The 18544-nt window shown below is 37.6% G+C and overlaps 1 protein-coding gene across 1 annotated transcript in view; it reads left to right on the forward strand.

The window, feature by feature from the left end:
- SEPTIN7 (septin 7) overlaps positions 1-18544 on the forward strand; it is a 79559-nt gene that overhangs the window by 48765 nt on the left and 12250 nt on the right. Inside the window, exons 4-9 of the mRNA XM_050708760.1 lie at positions 3966-4072; positions 9829-9929; positions 10538-10672; positions 13666-13783; positions 15615-15707; positions 16944-17040. Of these exons, the coding sequence (XP_050564717.1) occupies positions 3966-4072; positions 9829-9929; positions 10538-10672; positions 13666-13783; positions 15615-15707; positions 16944-17040 (651 nt within the window). The remainder of the gene's footprint in view (positions 1-3965; positions 4073-9828; positions 9930-10537; positions 10673-13665; positions 13784-15614; positions 15708-16943; positions 17041-18544) is intronic.

Below are 18544 nucleotides of genomic sequence, written 5' to 3' on the forward strand. Positions count from 1 at the left end.
GAACTGAATTGGACTGCTTGTCCATTTCTGTACTTGCTTAAATAAGGATGGAGGAGGTAGAAAAGGTGGAGGAGGTTGGAAAGAGGCCACATTCTCAACGTGCCATAACAATGAATGGTGGAAAAAAGCAGCATCATTAAGATTTAAGGGTAACAATTCATTTCTATTATCATAGGGAGGAGATGCTTGCAGCATAAGTTCCTTTGAAGTAACAAAGTTGCAAGAAGAGCTGATGGAATTTGAACAGGAGAAGAACGTGCATTGAACACATGCACGTTAACTGTAGGATAAATTCAGTAACTGATTATCCAAAAATCCTGATCTGTGATAACTTAGTAGTGATTTGGAAATGAAGGTGAAAGATTTATATAGCTCAGCCTAAAGCAATTATTCCTGAGTTGGTGATGGAGGGGAGTGGTTTTTTGTTTGTTGTAAATTTTATTTTAAATTTTTGGAGCAGTATTCTACCCCTGTTTCCATGTTTTCATTGTTCTTCAGTTGTTTATTCTCTGTACTTACCTGTTTTCATATTATTCTGGAGACTATTTTTTGTAGTTTTGCAGGCCAATCCAGCAGTTACTGGTAGTCTCTTCAGACCCAAAAATGTGTTTGAAATAGAAAAGAAAAAGCTAAATATACCTTCCTGTCTCCTTTTCTATTTTCTCACGTTATAGGTTTCCCCTTTGTAGAGGAGAAGGGAACTACTTGAGCAGTGTTTTCTTTGTTGAAGAAGAAACCTTGCTATCAAAAGTTAACTTTAAATGATGTGCCATCCATATAAAGATGCTAATTGTTAACCAAAGTATGAGAAAAGCTCCAGTGTTTGGATGAACATTTAGAAACTCCTAGACTTGAGAAGAGTTGGAACTTGTGCCAGTTCTTACAGTCGAACAAAGGATTGCATCTACAGAGTAAAAACAGCTTGAGCAAATGTGGAAATTCTGAAGCTCTAATTTCTTGATAGACAAGACACAAAATAATTAAGAAAAAGGAACAGTGTTTTTTCAGGAGAACTTGAAGCATATATAAAACACGTAGTGGGAGAGTGAGGGCAAGGTAAAGGCAGTCAGCAGTAGTTAGACAGGACATAGTAATTGAATGTTTGGTTTCCAATTATCCTGCAAAGTCAGAGTATTTTTTTTTAATTGTGAAATGAAACATTTTATGCTGAAACCAGAAAAGTCAGGATATTTCTAAAAATCACCTAGTGTGAATTAGGCAGCTAGATCTCGGAACATATCATGATGCATAGAGTGACTGGAGTTAGCACGCTGAAATGGTGCTTTCCTGGCTTCATGGTGTGGCAGCAGTGCAAAATGTCATCAGAAGTGGTTACAGAAAATGGGAGGATGCATTTTTTGTGGATGTGTCTTTTTGTTATGTTAAGGCAAAGTAAATTCCATTTGTTTTCCCTGTTATGTTTTGTTCATAGTATTCATAGCCCATTGAATCCTCTGAAGCTGCAACTCAAGGTTTTCCAGTAGGGAGGGAATCCTTTTAGGTGAATTTGCATTAAACAAGCTTCTATATGGGAAAAACAAAGGTTTCGCTTGTTTGTTTTTGTTTTACATTTCTAGCTAAATTCAGAATACTTGAATGTGTCTGAAGAGGCTGGCTAGACTTGTTTGAATACGCTTCAGTTCTCTAACTCTGCATCCCCTGTAGGCAGCAGAGAAACTCCTGCTTGACAGCAGTGGAAGCAGCATTTTCCCCATAGTAAAGTACCAAATGTTCCTGTTATGGGTGTTTTTTTCTACAGTTTCAGTGTAATTTTGTATTTGCTATTGCAGCCTTTTACTACCTTCATAGATGTTTTGGGCTCAAAACTGCCACCTCATCCTTGGTACTGGGTTTGGGGACACAGATCTGTCCGTGCCTGGTGCTGCAGTAGTTCAGGGGCCAGCCTGTACAGAGTGCTCCAGCTGCAATAACCATCTCGGGTGAGCTGCTGGTTTTTCATTGGATCCTTTCAGAGTTCAAAATCTCCTTTCCATATGTTCAGTTTCAATGGCAACGTGACAAGCAGTGTAATCTTTGGGAAAAGTGCTTGTTCTGTGTGTGTTCCACTTTAAATATTGCAGCATGTTAAGACAGGCAGTGAGCCTGACAGGGGAGAAGGGACAACTCTTTGCATATTGAAGAGGAATTGGCCACGCGGGTATTGGCCATGCTGCAGCCCGTGCGTGTTTCTTCAACAGTTCAGTAGAGAGCCTTCTGTGAGATTATGGTCAACTGAAAAAGGGATGATCGATGAAAGAATGTGAATTTTATAAATGGCAAAATTAGAGGGAGGCTCAGCAGGGTGGATAAATAACACCCCAGCTTATCCGGAACGATGTGTGCATTTTGAGCAGGGTGCTGAGATGAAGACACAGTTTCAGTCTGGCTGCAGAGATTAGTTTGGAAGGCCGTGTGTTTCAGGAGCTTCTGTCTGGTGCAAACTCAGTAGGGAAAGGCCTTTAAACTGCTGCTGACCATGCCCTGAAGATCTTGCAAGTGAAGAGCAGTGGATGTGCATCCCTTGCAAGCAAACACTTCGAGGCACAGCTCTGACATGTCTGACCATGGAGAAAGGCAGAATCGGTAATGGTAGTGGTGAGATGCCTGTCAGCAAACCCGCCCCTTCTGGCCCTGGTACAGCTGTCGTTTTGGGGTTGGTGTTCCTAGCAGTGCTCTGCTGAGGTTGTAACGCCGTGTCTCCTTGCTCCTAGGCTGTTGTAGCCTGTCTTCGTGCACAGCCGGACCCGCTTGAAGCGCCTGTTAGCTCATCTGTCACACAGGGCCGGGCTCGGAGAACAAGCGCCGCTAATAACAGGGCCAGCCTGCAGGAGCTCTGCTTGCAGCATTTCAGCAGCTGCTAATCCATTTACAGGATAGCTAATCAGATTGCTCAGCTCAATACCGCAGAGACTTCAAGCTCCACAATTGTAATTGAGCTGGCTGATGTGTATAAGCTAGCTTGTGGATGAAATCCAGCCAGCGATTACAGTGGAGACACACTCTTGTCTGCTGAGGTCCATAGCTACTTTCTGTTTTGTAGCTCTGCATTACTTGTGTTGGCCTAGGGCACTTATCTCAAGACAAGTTTTGAAGCTGGGAGTTTAGTCTCAAAATCAATTGTTATTTTGGGTGGCTGATGGGGCTTAGAAAACCTTTTTTTTGTCTTTTTAAAGTATGGGGGCAGCATAGTTGGTTCTTTTCCCTTAGTGTAAATACGTCTACAGTAGTTTGCATCCAGATTTCTTAGTTTAAGAGCGTAGTTCTGTGTCACTCTCTCTGTTTAGGTTAACATCTTCACAGCACTGCACATGGAAAAATTAAACCAGAAAGCATCAGTTTCATATACTGTTTTATTTAGTTCTCATTCTGGTGTGAATTGTCGTGTTGAAATAGCTCCTTTACAAATTTCCCATGCAAATCACATAGGTTTGTGTGGTGGTGGTGGTGGTGTTTTTTTTTTTCTTTTCTTTAGCTTTTGTGACTTCAGTAATCAGGCTAATCTGAAATTCCCCCCCCCCCCCCCCCCCCCCATTAAGACCCTCAAATAATAGTTGACATAAAGGAGAAAGCTTAGTGTGCTTTGGCATAGTGCCAGAAACTGATACCAGGAAGATGGTTTGTTTATAAACTTTAATTTGGGCAATATCATCTTCATGCATTGTAATGGGAGCGATGGAGAAGTGCTAAATGCATTTAGCACTACTTTAAAATGTGATCTGAAAAATGAATATTTATAGAATCTAATAGTAACAGTAGGATTTTCTGTTTAAAAAAAAAAACAAACAAAAAAACACAACACATGCAGAGTTTTCCTTGAAATTGAAAAAGATTATAGCTTCTCAAAACCTCAGAATGTAGTGAATGTTTTCAGGTATTATGTTTTAAGAGTACTTGGATCTAGAGCTAAGTGTTTATACTGTATGTGATACTACCAGTTTTACTGAAACTGTTCTGTTTTCTTCTAGGTGAATCTGGACTGGGAAAATCAACATTAATCAACTCATTATTCTTAACAGAATTATATTCCCCGGAGTATCCAGGTCCTTCACACAGAATTAAAAAGACTGTACAGGTATGTCTTGGGGCGGAAGACTGCAGCTTGAGTAAATTAACTTGCAATTTAGTGACATAAAATGATACAGTTGTCACATAAGTACATGTGTTTTAAGTAAATGCAGCCGTAGTGTAAACCACTGAGAAATATTCAGGGTGTCACTCAGCGTACAGTAACTACACAGAGCTTTCAGGTTATGAAACTTGTAGGCTGTTGAAGGGCGGGATCCCCGAGATACTTTGCGTGCTGCTTGTGCTTTAGAAACATGATACAGGTGCAGTCCTGACAGGAAGTGGAATGCCTTATTATCAATTTAAATATTAAGTATGTATATTAGAAATACTTAAATGTGTGCTAAAACCTCCGACTGTTTAAGGCAGGCTTTTAGAAACCGTATTCGGTCTTTCTACTGACTGCAAATCTTTTGTGTAAAAGTATTTGGCAATATTGTGCAACCTGTGTCCTTTGTGGTACATTTTTTTTACCTGTTGTAAGTTGTTATTCTGACATTTGTTGGCTAGGGTGAACCTGGCTGACTTAAGCACTACATGGGTGAAGATGATGTTCCTGCAAGTGCATGATACAGTTGAAACACTTAGATCAAAAAACTGAACTTAATTGGTTTGTTTTCTGTAATATTTTGCTATGAATCAATATATTTTTCTCTTAAAAAAAAAAAGTATGCTGTTTATATTATAAAAATGTTATTCAAAAAGAAAGTGAAAACTGCCTAATACTAAGAAATAATGAAATGTCCTCTTAGTGTTGTGGGTGGTTTAGAAAACTCCTGCTCTTCAGCATGCTACTTTCTGCCTCTGCAGTTGAGCAACTGAGTAGGAACAGATGAGCTCTGCTCATCTCCCTTGATGCACATCAGTCACTTGTTTAAGATTTTGGTGAAGACAGCTTGTGATAATCCAATTTCATACTCACCCCCTGGTGAAGACCAGGTTATGGCTCGCAGTTGCTGTGGTCCAGCATGGCTCCACCAACTGCAAAATGTGACAGTCTCAGAGCACCTCAGCTATGTCTGAAGTTGTTTACTTACAGAGCTGTCATGAGGGGATTAGGAAGCCTATGTTGAGCTAGTAGGTACTCAAAACTCTAAAGAGAAGCTTTAAAATTAAATGTTTTTTTTATTTAGTGGAATTGGATAACGCTACTCCAGTGGTATGACCCACTGACCTTAGTGTTTTGTGGGCTTTTTGTTTTTGTTTGGAGTGTGGGATTTTTTTCTTCAATCTCAGAACATTGGATAATTTCATTACCAGAGGACCAGGAAAATGTTAGTTATGCTCATACTTGAAAAGGTTAAATAAAACTGCTTGTCAGTTAGGTCAACATCAGGCTTGAATACTAATACAAAATGTATTTGTTGCAGAATATTGATTTTTTTTTTTTAATTATTACTTTATTTTTTATTTGGAGGAAAGTTTTTGAACATCCAGAGTTTGATGGTATGTTTACATTTCTCTAAGCTTTGGCCATGTCTATTCAGCTATTTTGTCAGTTTTAATATAACAGTGACTGACAAAATGGGCTTGTTAGCCTGTTAGTAGGGGTACTAGAGGATTATTTGAATTAGGCTGAGTTTAGGTACATGGTTCAAAGAAATGTTAAGTGGTGTGAAAAAGGTGCAAATAGTTTATTTCTAGTATGATACACTTATTAAGGAAAGGCGATGAAGCTTGGTGAATGCTGTAAAACTTATTGGTAGAAGGGCTTTGTGTGATTTTGCTATTGTTGATTACACATTGGTAGCTGAAGCTAAATCAATTCAAGTTCATTGGGAAAAATAGTAAGAACTTACATACAAACTAAAATAAAAAATTGCAAGCCAGCTTTCAAATTAACTCAGCCCATCCCTGACTAATGGTGGATCATTATAAGGAAAACTAACTGAACACTCTGTCTGTGGAGTTTCTGGAATCCGAGTTAAGTACTTTCATCTGCTTGGTTGCAAAATTAGATAATCTAATCATCCTGACATGTTGCATTCTTCAGAGATGAAACTGTCTTATTTTAGTTTGTAAGTGAGGATAAAATAGTCTGCCACTACAACCTTGGAATCACATACAAAACAGCCACAATTGCCAGCACACAGCTTCCAATCAAATATGAAACCAAAGAATTAGCAGCAGGAGCTGCTCTTTGGATCCATGGGATCTGTGCTCTTTGCCACTGCAAACCTTTCTGAATTGAAAAACACAATGCTAAGGGTTTTGTAGGGTAGAGGTGAAACAGACAAAAAATTTTAGGATGCCAAAGCATCCTAAAATCTTGGTGGTAATAATTTCCTGTTCTTATATGGTGGGAACCATTTATTGATTAGGCATCGTGTAACAGTCTCAGTCAGATAATTACAAAATGTATTTTGGGCAATGTTTGAAAGCAGTAGTGGTTTAGTGTTGTTTTGTGAGGCAGATTCTTTGTATTTCTTTCATGGAAAACATAGAAAACAGCTAATAGTAAATGACTTGATGTCAGATGGATGCAGTCTTGTTTAATCCACTGAAGTTCCTCAAGCTGTAACGTGTGCAGCATCACAGAACTCGGTGCAGCGCTAGAGGACAGACCAGTGTGACCCAGCTAGCCAGAGTGCATGGGAAAATGGCCGCTCGGAGTAGACTTTTATTAAAAAGTTTTAAATTCCAAGGCTTGAACTAATGTTTTCCACGAATCCCTTGGGAATACTTGTAAAACCAGATGATAGGATACAGTTGGATGCTTAACTATGAATGACACTCGTTTACAGAGATTTTCTGGATCTTTTCCAGATGTTGCTGCTTTCTGTGCCTTTGACCATGTATGGGCACATCCATCCGGGTTACAAAAGAAAGACACAGAGGCTCTATGGCAGGTTCTTCACCTGCTGCCTCTCACCAGCCATCTCTACTGCTTACAGTGTATGGTGGACATGATCTGCCTGTCCCCCATGCTTTCATGGCACACTTACCTAGATGCACTAAGTTTCTTGTTCTGTAGGTATTTGAAAGCTCTGCAAGATATCTGCATGAATTGATGAAACACAAGAATTTAAATCCCCACCACCTAGGAAGATAATAGTGCTGTCTGCAGATACTCAGTTACTGCACGCCACTTGTCAGAAGGTGACTTCAGGAATTTAGCCACACTTAAAAGCATACAGGGTCAGGAAAAACATGTGGTGTGGCATTTCTAAAGATCTCCTGACCTTCCTTTTTCATTGTTGTAAACACACATTCAAAATTGTACTTGATTAATTGCTTTTTCTGAATAAGCATTCCACTATGAGAGTGTAATAATTTAATGATTTTTGCTGGGAATTTGCGTGCCAGGGAATTAAGTCGATACCTTGTAGCACTTGGCAATACTACAGTTCTTAACCTTATCATCTGCAGTATTTTGAAAGTGTTACAGGTTTCTTATGCTTACAGAGAGCTCAGTTATGTGAGGGCTCTGTGGTTACTGCATGCAAGATAGCAAAAAGAATTCAAGGAATCAGAAGTTAATCTCCTGCGTGCTAAAGCTTGTGAGTAGTAAACTCTTGGCTGAGTTGACTGTGTGCCTGGGGATTACTGTCTTGAGTTCTGGCATCAATTGTGTACAATAAAATTTCTCTGTAGCACTCTCGAGGGAAAAAAAGATCTATTCACCACAATTAAAACTTAAGTTTTTCAAATGCTGCATATGCATTCCCAGGCTCTCACTGCTTTCCTTCTGGAAGGATAGAAATTGTGCAGTTATTGAAAGGGTAACTTGGCGGTGTCTTAGGCTGGTGGGTGTTGTGTGTTTTGGTTTTGTTGTTTGTTCTTCAATCTTATCTTAAACCTTCCCAACTTTGTGGTTAGGCACGTTCTAGCAGGAGATGGAATTAAGTGACCTCCAAGTCCATTCCAATTTACCTTCTCCTGTGACTAGCTACCCAGATAGCCCAGTGCTGGGAATTCTTGTTTTGTGAAGATGTATTAATGGTGGTTTTTTTTTTTTTTGCCTTTTTGTTTAGTGAGGAACCAGCTCATGATTACTGCAGGCTGCAGACAGACATGGTATTGTTGTATTTGTTTGTCAAGACCTAGCAGCAAAATGGATAGGTCTGGCTTGGAAAGGATCTGTGCTGAAAAGTAGGGGAAAATAGTGGTCTACAAATTCTGAGATTAAATACAGAGCCCCAGCTTCTTTGGAGTTATTTATTGCTGTTTTCTGTGCTTCTGAACATCCTCTTAATTACAGTCAGTGTTTTACTTGTGCAAGAGGTATTTAGTTTGACTTTCTGCAGAGTGCTAATTTATCTTGTAGTTTGGAGTTACATCACATGACCAGTGACTGCAAAGAGTTTGCAGCAATTTTCAGGTGTGGTTGTAAGCCAATCCATTTCAGCTGTACAAATAGTTATGTGCAAGCACTTAAGTAGCATTGAGATCTCTCAAATCTTGAGCTGGTCAAGAGACCATCCAGATGGGATTCATTATCCAAGTTTCTACTCCCTCTGAAAGTTCATTACTGCATGTTCTCTAAGGGTTCACCTAGTTACTTTTAACTTAATTTTCTCTCCCCAGTTAATGATCAGGAGGCTAAAGAAGTATGTTAAGCAACACTGTGGCATAAACATCTGCAAACTTATTTGCAGCCACTTGCTGTTAGGAATAAATGGCGGGCATAATTAATTTCTTAATTCTGTATCAAGAAAACAGCTTCACTAGTAATTAATAGAAATTGTCTTAATATCAGAAAAAGCGTGATTAAATGTGTGAGCAGTTCAAAAGAGCCAAAATGCTAATGTGATTTTTTTTTTTTTTTTTTTTACTGCTGTGGATCAGACTGGCTGATACGACAGTGCTTATAGCTCTCTTTTCACTGAATGCTACTTTATCAGGGCACCTGATGCTGGCATTGTCAATAATTCTTGAGATATTAAGTGTTAGCCATCCATTTGCCGTGTAGCTTGAGCTTTCTGTTTCATGACCTGCTTCCTGCAAGAGGATGGAGCTGTGCTGCAGATGGGTAGTCACAACTCGGGCAGGTGCTCCCACACCCAAAACTTGCATCATGTCTTGTGTTGCAGCAGTTGCTGTGTTGAGTCAGGCTTCCATCCGTGCCCTGAGCTAATAGAAAACCATTACGGTCACGTGAGTTCTGGCGCAGCAGATTGCAGTGAGATTGCATTACCTTCCCATCTCTCTGCCTCTATAACAGGAAACCGTCACTTTCTAGGATTCCTTTCCCAAGTATTGCACTAATTGAAGACAAACAAATATGTTCTTAAAAAGATATAAACTGGACTAGAGTATAGCTACGTTTCTAGCCTAGTTGGGTTGTTTGGGCAGGGGAGGATTAGTTCTAAAAAGTGTAACCTTATTTTAAATGACCAAATTTAGCTATTTCATCAGTTAATTATTTCAGGATGGTGCCTGGTGTATGAGAATGTCTGGATCGATCTCTCTCTCTCTCTGTCTCTCTCCCCCCATATATGTATTTTGTACTGGCATCAGTATTGTTGTTTAGAGTTTTTCCTCTTTTGAACCAGAGTTAAACTATTGGGACATTTTATATGCTTAGATGGGTTCTATTACTGAGTTTAAAAAAAGTTGTGATTTAAATTTAAAATGTATGAATCAACAAATATCAAAATAATTTTGATTTTATAAGCAAAGCAAATTGATCTGAAGCAGAATATGCCTCTGAAGCAGAAAGGTCAGCAATTCTTTGTCAGATTTCTTATTCATTCAATTCTTTTCCTAGCGTTTAAAATCAATGGGTAAATTGCTAAGCATTTAATCTCATTTGTTTTACAGGTTGAGCAGTCAAAAGTTTTAATCAAAGAAGGTGGTGTTCAGTTACTACTTACAATAGTTGACACACCAGGATTTGGAGATGCTGTGGATAATAGTAATTGGTAAGACATTCTTTGTGTTCTCCCACAAAAATACTGTATCTTTTTTGTATGTGTGATACAATACCCTCTGACTTTTTTTCAAAATGTACACTTAGATCTTCAGTTAAAATGTTCATGGCTTTAAACTTGTCTGTAGTTTTCTGTTAACTGAAAACTTAGACTACGGTAGTTTCTATTACCTTTATGACTTGATTGAAACACAATCAGCTTCTCTCTAATTATCTTTAAAGTGAATGGAACATATAGCTCTCTATCAACACTTCCAGTATGCTAAACCTACTTGTATGCCCTCACAAGATTTGACCAGAAAGTGTATTCCTTTTGTGTATTCCTATACTCTCCTAAAGTATTTTCTTTAATGCTATTACAGTGATGGTAATTGTGTTTGAAAGGGTTTTTCAGTGAGCTAGCAGATTGTATCTGTACAGCTATGTAACTTGATTGTATGTTGAGGAGCTGGTTGCTTAAAATATACTGTGTTGAATTCTTTTAATTAAAAAAAAAAAGTCATAGGGAAATAGTGTACATTTAATTCTTAGCAAAGTCAGACTTTTTTTTTTACATAAGTGATGTAACTTACGGGTTTTTTATTCATGTAACCTCTGCAGCTGGCAGCCTGTTATTGACTACATTGACAGTAAATTTGAGGACTACCTGAATGCAGAATCTCGAGTGAACAGACGTCAGATGCCAGATAATAGAGTGCAGTGCTGTTTATACTTCATTGCTCCTTCAGGACATGGGTTAGTATTAGTGTGTTTTGTTTCCTTTCTTTGTCTATATCTCAGCAAACACCCAGATTTGGCATTCTTATGTATGAAAAGTTCCAGATAGGGGCTTATTAATGACCTGCAGACTATGTTTAATTTCAAAGATGAACTTACTTTGACTTGTCAAACATCAGCAAGCGTGACAGGTAATAAGTTAGAACACTAGACAATATGATGGCGCATGAATTGCGTAACAAGAAAAAAAATAGAACAATTAAAAAACACATAAGTTTTCAAAAGTGCCAGGATTGCTTCTGATATGTATGTCTTTGCTCAAACACATTTAAATTTCAACTGTAGAAGCTGGTTCACTTCTCAGGCAACAGGATTTTTCTTTCCCTCTGAGGTTAATGATAAATCGAAGATGGAAAGCTACTTGCATCCTTTTAAGAATGTTTTATTCACCTGGAGTGTAATCCTTTGACTAGTGACAATTCCAATATCCATGTTCTGGATTTTTTTCCCAATTATTATGCAATCCTCCACCCCTTCTAATTTTTAATTTGATCAGACTTCTATCTAGTGGTGGAGAGAGAGAACTGTATTTCCAGGGTGTATTAGATGAAGGCCAGCTAGATCTGAAATTTGTTGCTTAGCATTTTATTGTATTACAAGTGATTAATTTTCTCAGCGACTCTTTAAGTTGTACCTTCAAAACCAGAAGGAGGAGAAGATAAGTGGCCTATTCTGTTGACTAGATCGAAAGTAGTAAAATGCTGTGAAGGAAGTAATGAAGAAATTCTGAGGAATATTCCTCTGGTAGTGAAAAAAGCCTATTATTACATTCAGTTTCTGTAGTTAGCATCTGAATGATTCTAATAACCATTTTGAACTAAACAGACTTCTAAAATTTGGAAAGAAAATGCTATTTTTCTAATGTAGACTTGTCTTCACTAAACTTTTTTTGATCAATGTGTGTGTTTGTTATGTCAGTTTTATTCAATGTGCATGTCAGTTTTAAATTCAAACATTTGAATATTTAGCAGTTACTGGCTTTTAGTTGTGCCAAAGTAAAATTTCATGTAAATAAAGGGAAATGAATCTTTCCTTGTATTAGTCAATTTTTTTGAGCATAGACTTGACATTCTTTAAAAAACATCTCATCTTTTTTTCCTCCCTCCTTCTGTAAGTTAAAACTTTTAAAACCCATTTAAGGTACAGATTGTTTTGTAAGGAAATAATGTTTAAGATAAATTAAGTGTTGACTCCTGTCTGTGAGATGAAAAGCTGGAAGTGTATGTTCCCTACAGTAGTATTTCATCTTATTCTTGAAAATGTATAAAGTTGAGTTAGGTTTGCCTAGTGTCTTTCAATTTCTGAAGTAAATGATTGGAATTGTCATCTAATTACGGAAATAAATGGAGCACAGAGAAAATTGGTGCTTCTGTTAGCATTCATTTCTTCTTTTAAGATGTTCTCGTCTCTGAAAGAACTCGTTTCTTAGCTGTATTTTTCTGGTGGTGGTGCAGTCCTCATTGTGTCTCGTGTGCAGACAGTGCCCATGTAGCTCATCAAGTACAATACTCATCACTCTTAATGCATGGGTCTGTTTACAGTGAGTTAAAGCATTTGTAGGTGAACTTGCTTTTGTTTGTCCTTAGGCCTTTGTATAAGCCAGCTTATGATTTATACAGAATAGAAGTTGCAGGTTTGGTCCTTTGTAGAATCATAGAGTATACCAAGTTGGAAGGGACCCACAAAGATCGAGTCCAACTTCCATCATTTGTAGCTGGTACCCCCACAAATATCTGAACTAATGAGTTTGTGTGGGGCAGGGGGAGATAGAGGAGGGGCTGGTGGGGGGCCTTCTAGATGAGTGAATGGGGTGATAATGAATTGCAGCCTTTTCTTGTAGTTCTGTGTTCTTCACGTGAAGGCTTCCTGCTTCAGTCTCCACCTTAAGAGCAAGTGCAGTAGTTGGGAACTATTCTGCTTTGGCAGCTGCCCTTCAGCCAGAAGTTGATTTAGGTAGCTTTTTGAAATGAGAGGGAAAGCATACAGGGGTGAATGGATAGCCACACCAGTGCTCTTAAACTAGACATGCATTAGTGTTAGCTATTTAAAGGAAACATGCTGCAAATTTCAGTGGCAAGTAGAAACTGTTAAACAGAAGATAAATAAGTTTTCTGTGACGTTTTGTTTATTCTTTTATGTATGTATGTATATGGTTTGGAGGAGAAGCTAATTTGAGTACCAAATGAATCTGTTCCTAATCCTAATTTATTTAATATGAGAAATAATCTTGTTAAATCCTTTAAGTGAATCCTTTAAGCCTGACTGAACTTGTTATAATTCTGAAGCATTAATGCATCAAAACCTGTGCCTTCACTTTAGCAAGCAGGAACTATTGACCGTTTTGACCCATACCTGGTGTTTTGATGTACTTGTGTGGTTGGTGTTTATTTTTTAAGTCATTGCCATCCTCTTTCATAACGCTCTTTTGTTAAACATAGTACTTTAGAGATGAGATACTTCTGCTTTGTTTATATACAGGCCACAGTTTTAACTGTCTTTAGCAATATATATATATAAAAGAATCTTACAGCTCACTCTCAGGAAAGAACATGTAAATAAACATAATTTTCAGAAAGTAGAGCTGGATATGTGAACACGGTATGATTCACAACTATAAACTCCTACCAAGTCAGGCTTTAAATAGGACTATTTTTTAGCTAATGACACGAACTTTGCAACCTTGGTAGAAGAATTTTTATCACTTAAGTGTAATTTCAGCTAGCAGAATTCTCTTGACTGCTTAGTAACATTAACTTACGATTTACTTTCCTAGCATTATACTATGCTAGGAAATTCCTATAGCAGTGGCTGGTAGACGCTTGAATGAAATTCAAAAAAGACTATCACTTAAAAATCAGTGCCTTAAGAACAGTTGTCAGGACAAATCCTGAATCATTTGTATGTTCTTGTTCAAAGCCTTGCAATTTATATTAATTAATGCTGTCTTTCAGACTTAAGCCTTTGGATATAGAGTTTATGAAGCGCCTGCATGAAAAAGTGAACATAATTCCACTCATTGCCAAAGCAGACACACTTACACCTGAGGAATGCCAACAGTTTAAAAAACAGGTGAGTTGAAAGATGAATATTTACAACGCGGGCTGATTTAGTAAGCCAGTCCCTATGGAAATGGTGAGATTTAACTTCTTGTATGCAAAATTTAAACCCTGAAGCAGTGACTTGAGACAGCAAAGCTAAGTAATTTATATCTCTAGATTTAATTATATTTCTTGGTGAAATCTTGTTTCTGTCCTCAGGGAAAGATGTTCTAAGTGTAGCATGATTCTTGGCAGGTGAAGTATTTCACTGCTGAGATAAAAATCAGTAAGGTAGGAAGGGAACTTTCAAGATTTAGGTGCCTAACAGAAGTTGTTTAAAATAAAGAAAAGAGAACAATAAAACATCCAAACCAACTAATCAAAAACAAATGAAGAATCCCCCAAACACATACAAAAACAGTATTTAACAGTATATACCCTATTATTGACTTCATTAGCACTTCAACATGAGAGTGAATGCCATGTATTTATTGAAGATATGTTAAATATTAGCTTAGAAACAGTATGCCTGTGTTAAGCTTTGGGCTGTAGCAATGTATTTTAAAGATGGTTAGATAATTGCAACATCGATACAAATGAAATTTTCTTTGTGTTTCTACAATAAATTTAGTAGTAATGCTTCCCAAGTAGATTGTTTTATTTCAACTATGCAAGGAGGAGGATAAGGAGAACACGGAACAGGATAAAATGAGACATGAAGTTGGTTTTGTTGAACTGAGTCCCGTCCTAGTTTAAAAAAACACAGGTTCTGGAAAAAAAGGTTGGCATTAAGAAATGCTGTGCGAAAAGCTCTTGATTTAAGACTTAAAATGCAATGACATTTTCTGCCATGGGGAAACGTAGGCAAGATGCTGTAGACCTGAAGTCCATTTTGTTTGTGTTTCAAGTGGTTTTTCTTTGGATGTAACCCTGTGTGGAAGGGGGGAAAAAGGTAGAATGCAGAATATTTCTTAATACATAAGTAGCTTTATCAATGAGTTGATGTTAAATATGGCAGACTTTCCAAAATAAAACTTTGAAAGAAGTCCTTGCCTGAATTGGAAGCATATATTCCTTATAAGATTGCAAACTCATGAACCAGAAATATTCCCAAAGGCTCTGCAATGTAGCTGTCAGCTAAATGGCTTAATACTTTTCCATTCTAAAATTCTGGAAAACTAATCAGCTTGTTTCTAAAAATATGCTTCAGACAAATCAGGCACCAAAACAGTAAAGCCTCATTTTTGATCAGGCTGTCAGTTATTCTTACGTTTTCATTAGTGCTTGCAAATATTTTTCAACGCAACTTGCCACTGGAATCAGTCCATCAATCACAAGCTCTATCTAAAATAGATGATCTTGCTTCAAGCAACTGGTGCTCAGGTGAGCTGGAAACAGAAAAGAATAGGTGTGACAGCAGTAGCTGTTGTGGGAAGTCAAAGGGCTGAAGTATGCCAGCAGTTATCTATTCAATTTTTTTATAACGTATTCAGTTGCTAGACTAGTCTGAGAATTTAAGTTTGATGGTATTAGTTTTTGCATGTGCAGGTGGAGCAGCCATTCGTGTAAATCTTCCTGTTGGCCCAGATGTAGAAAACTGCTGGTTGATTCTTGTGCCTTGCGTTGATGGATAGCATTCCATTAGTTATGAGGTCTTTGGCTCTAATCCGCATTCTCATGCCACAGGAGTGATGGTCCTGCTAATAATCCCTTGGAGTAGCCTGATGGTGTTAAATGTGTACAAGTTCTATGATGTAAGTTAATCACCTTAGTGTGCAAAGAGGGAGAATCAGATTGCAGCAAGAAATAAATTGTTATAAGACTATGAATTCCTCAGGCAAATAACATGTCCTTGTTTTTAGATAATGAAAGAAATCCAAGAACACAAAATTAAAATATATGAATTTCCAGAAACGGATGATGAAGAAGAAAGTAAGATTGTTAAAAAGATAAAGGTAAATATATTTTTAACTGCTTCTGTTTCCCTTTGACTGGGGGGGGGAGATGAGGGTGAAAAGCTTTGTTGATAGTGAAGAGCCCACCAAAATGTAGAGGATAAAGAGATGTAAGGCTGTTCTAAGATGCACTGTTTCTCATTTGAGAGAATGAAGTTCTTCTCAGAGATTTACTTCAGTCCTTTAATGGGTGAAATTTAGAATGAGAACATGAGATCACATTCTCATTAATAAACTTTTGAAAGATCATTTGCTTTCTTTTTATTTCATCCCTGTTTGACTTCTGCCTGCCTGCCACACTTCATTTGACTGTGAGCTTGGTAGGAGGCAAGGATCCTCTTTCAGAGAGGTGTGCAGTGGCATGAATTGCATGCATTGCACTCAATAGAAGTGATGTCTGACCAATTGATATACCAAAACCTTAATTTAGACAAATGACTAAAGGAAATCCGAATGACTGTTGGGCTGTCAGGCTGTTGCACGACTTCTTCGTTTACTTGTGTTTTTTGGTTTGTTCTTTCATGGTGAAGTCCTTCATGTGGATGGACTTCACTTTTTTGCTCAGTAGCTTTAACAGCCTATAAAAGCTTTTACATCTTTTGTTACTGTGGGAATCGCCTAGGATAGATAAAACACAAATAGCACAAATGAATGCTATTCTGGGACTAAGATGCGCTAGCCTAAAGGAGAAGAGGAAGCATAAAAGCAAGGATGAAAGTCCAAAATATTTGGCTTTGTATGCTGTTCCTTTCAGCTATTTGAAGCTGCTCTTGACTACTTTGCTTGTTATACTGAAAAGATTTTTGCTTCAGCTGAAAACAAGAACCTGAATTAGTTTTTTTGGCAAATGTTTGAAAATTGGGTGCAAGATCCAGTCAAAGTAACAACCCTTGTAGCCGGTGGGGATACAAATTGATAAATAATTACTGTGCAAGTTAATTAAATAGAAAATGGTTTTGCCTGTGTAGCTTACCAAGTAACAGTGGTGTCTGCTTCTTACCCAGATTTACAGTATGTGACAGTATGTAGGGAATTTCAGAAAGGTGTGTGTGTAGAATGCGTGTAATAAAAACAAGTCAAGAGGTCAGTAAATGCAACTATTCTGGCAGTTTGGGCAAGCTGCACTGCAGTGTTACAGCACCGAATAGCCCTTGGTCAAGTTTATACATGGGTATGCTTTTGGTATATTTTTGCATAAGAGAAGTTTGATTTTTAAAGCAATACTTTATTTTGTAGGATCGTTTACCTCTTGCTGTGGTAGGTAGTAATACGATCATTGAAGTCAATGGCAAGAGAGTTAGAGGAAGGCAGTACCCATGGGGAGTTGCAGAAGGTAAGGCTTTTTCATTATTTGTAGCCATTTGAAATGTATTAGGATGTTAGTCTTTATTTGAAATGTTTTTAAAATGCTTGGTTTAATGTGCACTGGCTGGAAATTTATTGAACGTACCATTTTTTGTTATTCTGACAGGAACAAGGTAAAGGTTCAGCAACGTGTAATTTTGCAAGCAGATTCCTGTTGAAGCTTCACTGAGGAATTGTAGAAGCCTGTAGTAACTTATTACAGTTCCTACATAAGATGAGGCTTAAATTACAAGTGCTCACTAGCATTCTTATTTTAATTTCTTTCATATAAACTGTGTTCATTTCTTGAATTCTTTTTTTCAGGGTATTCACATTATAAATGTTAATTTGATCAGCTTGACTTGCATAAATTCAATTTAAAGTTTCTGGAAGAATTAAAAAAAATTCTTACACCCAAATTCTTATACCCATCAAATACCCATAATATATTAGCCTTAATTGTTGGGGCTTAGCAACAGGGAGGTACCTTGTATTGAATTAAATAGGTATCACAGTTCCTTTTTTTCCTTCGTTTAGACCTTTCTAACAGTAGAAAATAAGCTTTAAAGGTAACGACGTTCTTCTGACAACTATTACTTGTGCTTCAGATCTGTTTACCTATTTGAAACAGCACATGAAAAATAAAGCTCACAGCATGCCATATAAGTGAAAGAATTGTTATAAACTTGTGTTGTTTTTCCACGATGATTACATGTTTTTCCTTGTAGTGTGCATGTATTGAAGAAAGAGAAGGTTTTTCTCACTATTTCTGCCTTGCAAGTGCAATGACTATAAATTCAATACGGGTCAAAATAGCAAAGAAACCAAGCACAGTATGGACCAATACTTTAAAAAGCTACAGCATTTCTCTTTAAAGTACATGTCTGGCAGGAAATGAGGTTTGGCACAAAGTAAAAACCAGCTGCACCAGAGATGATCAAGCTTTATTTTAAGGCTCTTGCGTTAGTATTTTGAAATGTACAAAATGGTACTGCTCTTCTTTATTTTAAAACAAACTTGAAAAATGTTTCACACTCAAGTGGTTGTATAATTTTTGGAAGGGAAGAACTACAGCCTGGCTAAAAGGACCCTATTTGAATGACTTTGGGTTGGTCAGCTCTGGATAGGATGATCAGAGATAACATGCACTGTGTGAATGGAACTTACCAGTTTGTGTAAAAACCACAGAATAAAATAAATGCAGGAGCTCAGGTGCATCATGGACACGTGAAGAGGTTATGTGCTTCATTTTTCTGCAGGATTCACTGAATTTACACAGGTTACTTCAATTCCTTCATTCCAATTTACTTCCTCCTCCCCATGAAAATGTCCATCTCTATTTCAGGGGCACCTGCCTCATGCCTTCCTCTTGTATGCTAAGAGCTTTGTGTTCTCCCTCATCTCTTTGAACTCGAGAGGATTCTGTGGTGTGCTTTTTTCTCCAATAGTGTTTCACTGTTCACTGAAATACCATTTATAGTATCCGCTTCATA

Source organism: Cygnus atratus, chromosome 2 (assembly GCF_013377495.2).
Source record: "Cygnus atratus isolate AKBS03 ecotype Queensland, Australia chromosome 2, CAtr_DNAZoo_HiC_assembly, whole genome shotgun sequence".
Classification (NCBI taxonomy): domain Eukaryota; kingdom Metazoa; phylum Chordata; class Aves; order Anseriformes; family Anatidae; genus Cygnus; species Cygnus atratus.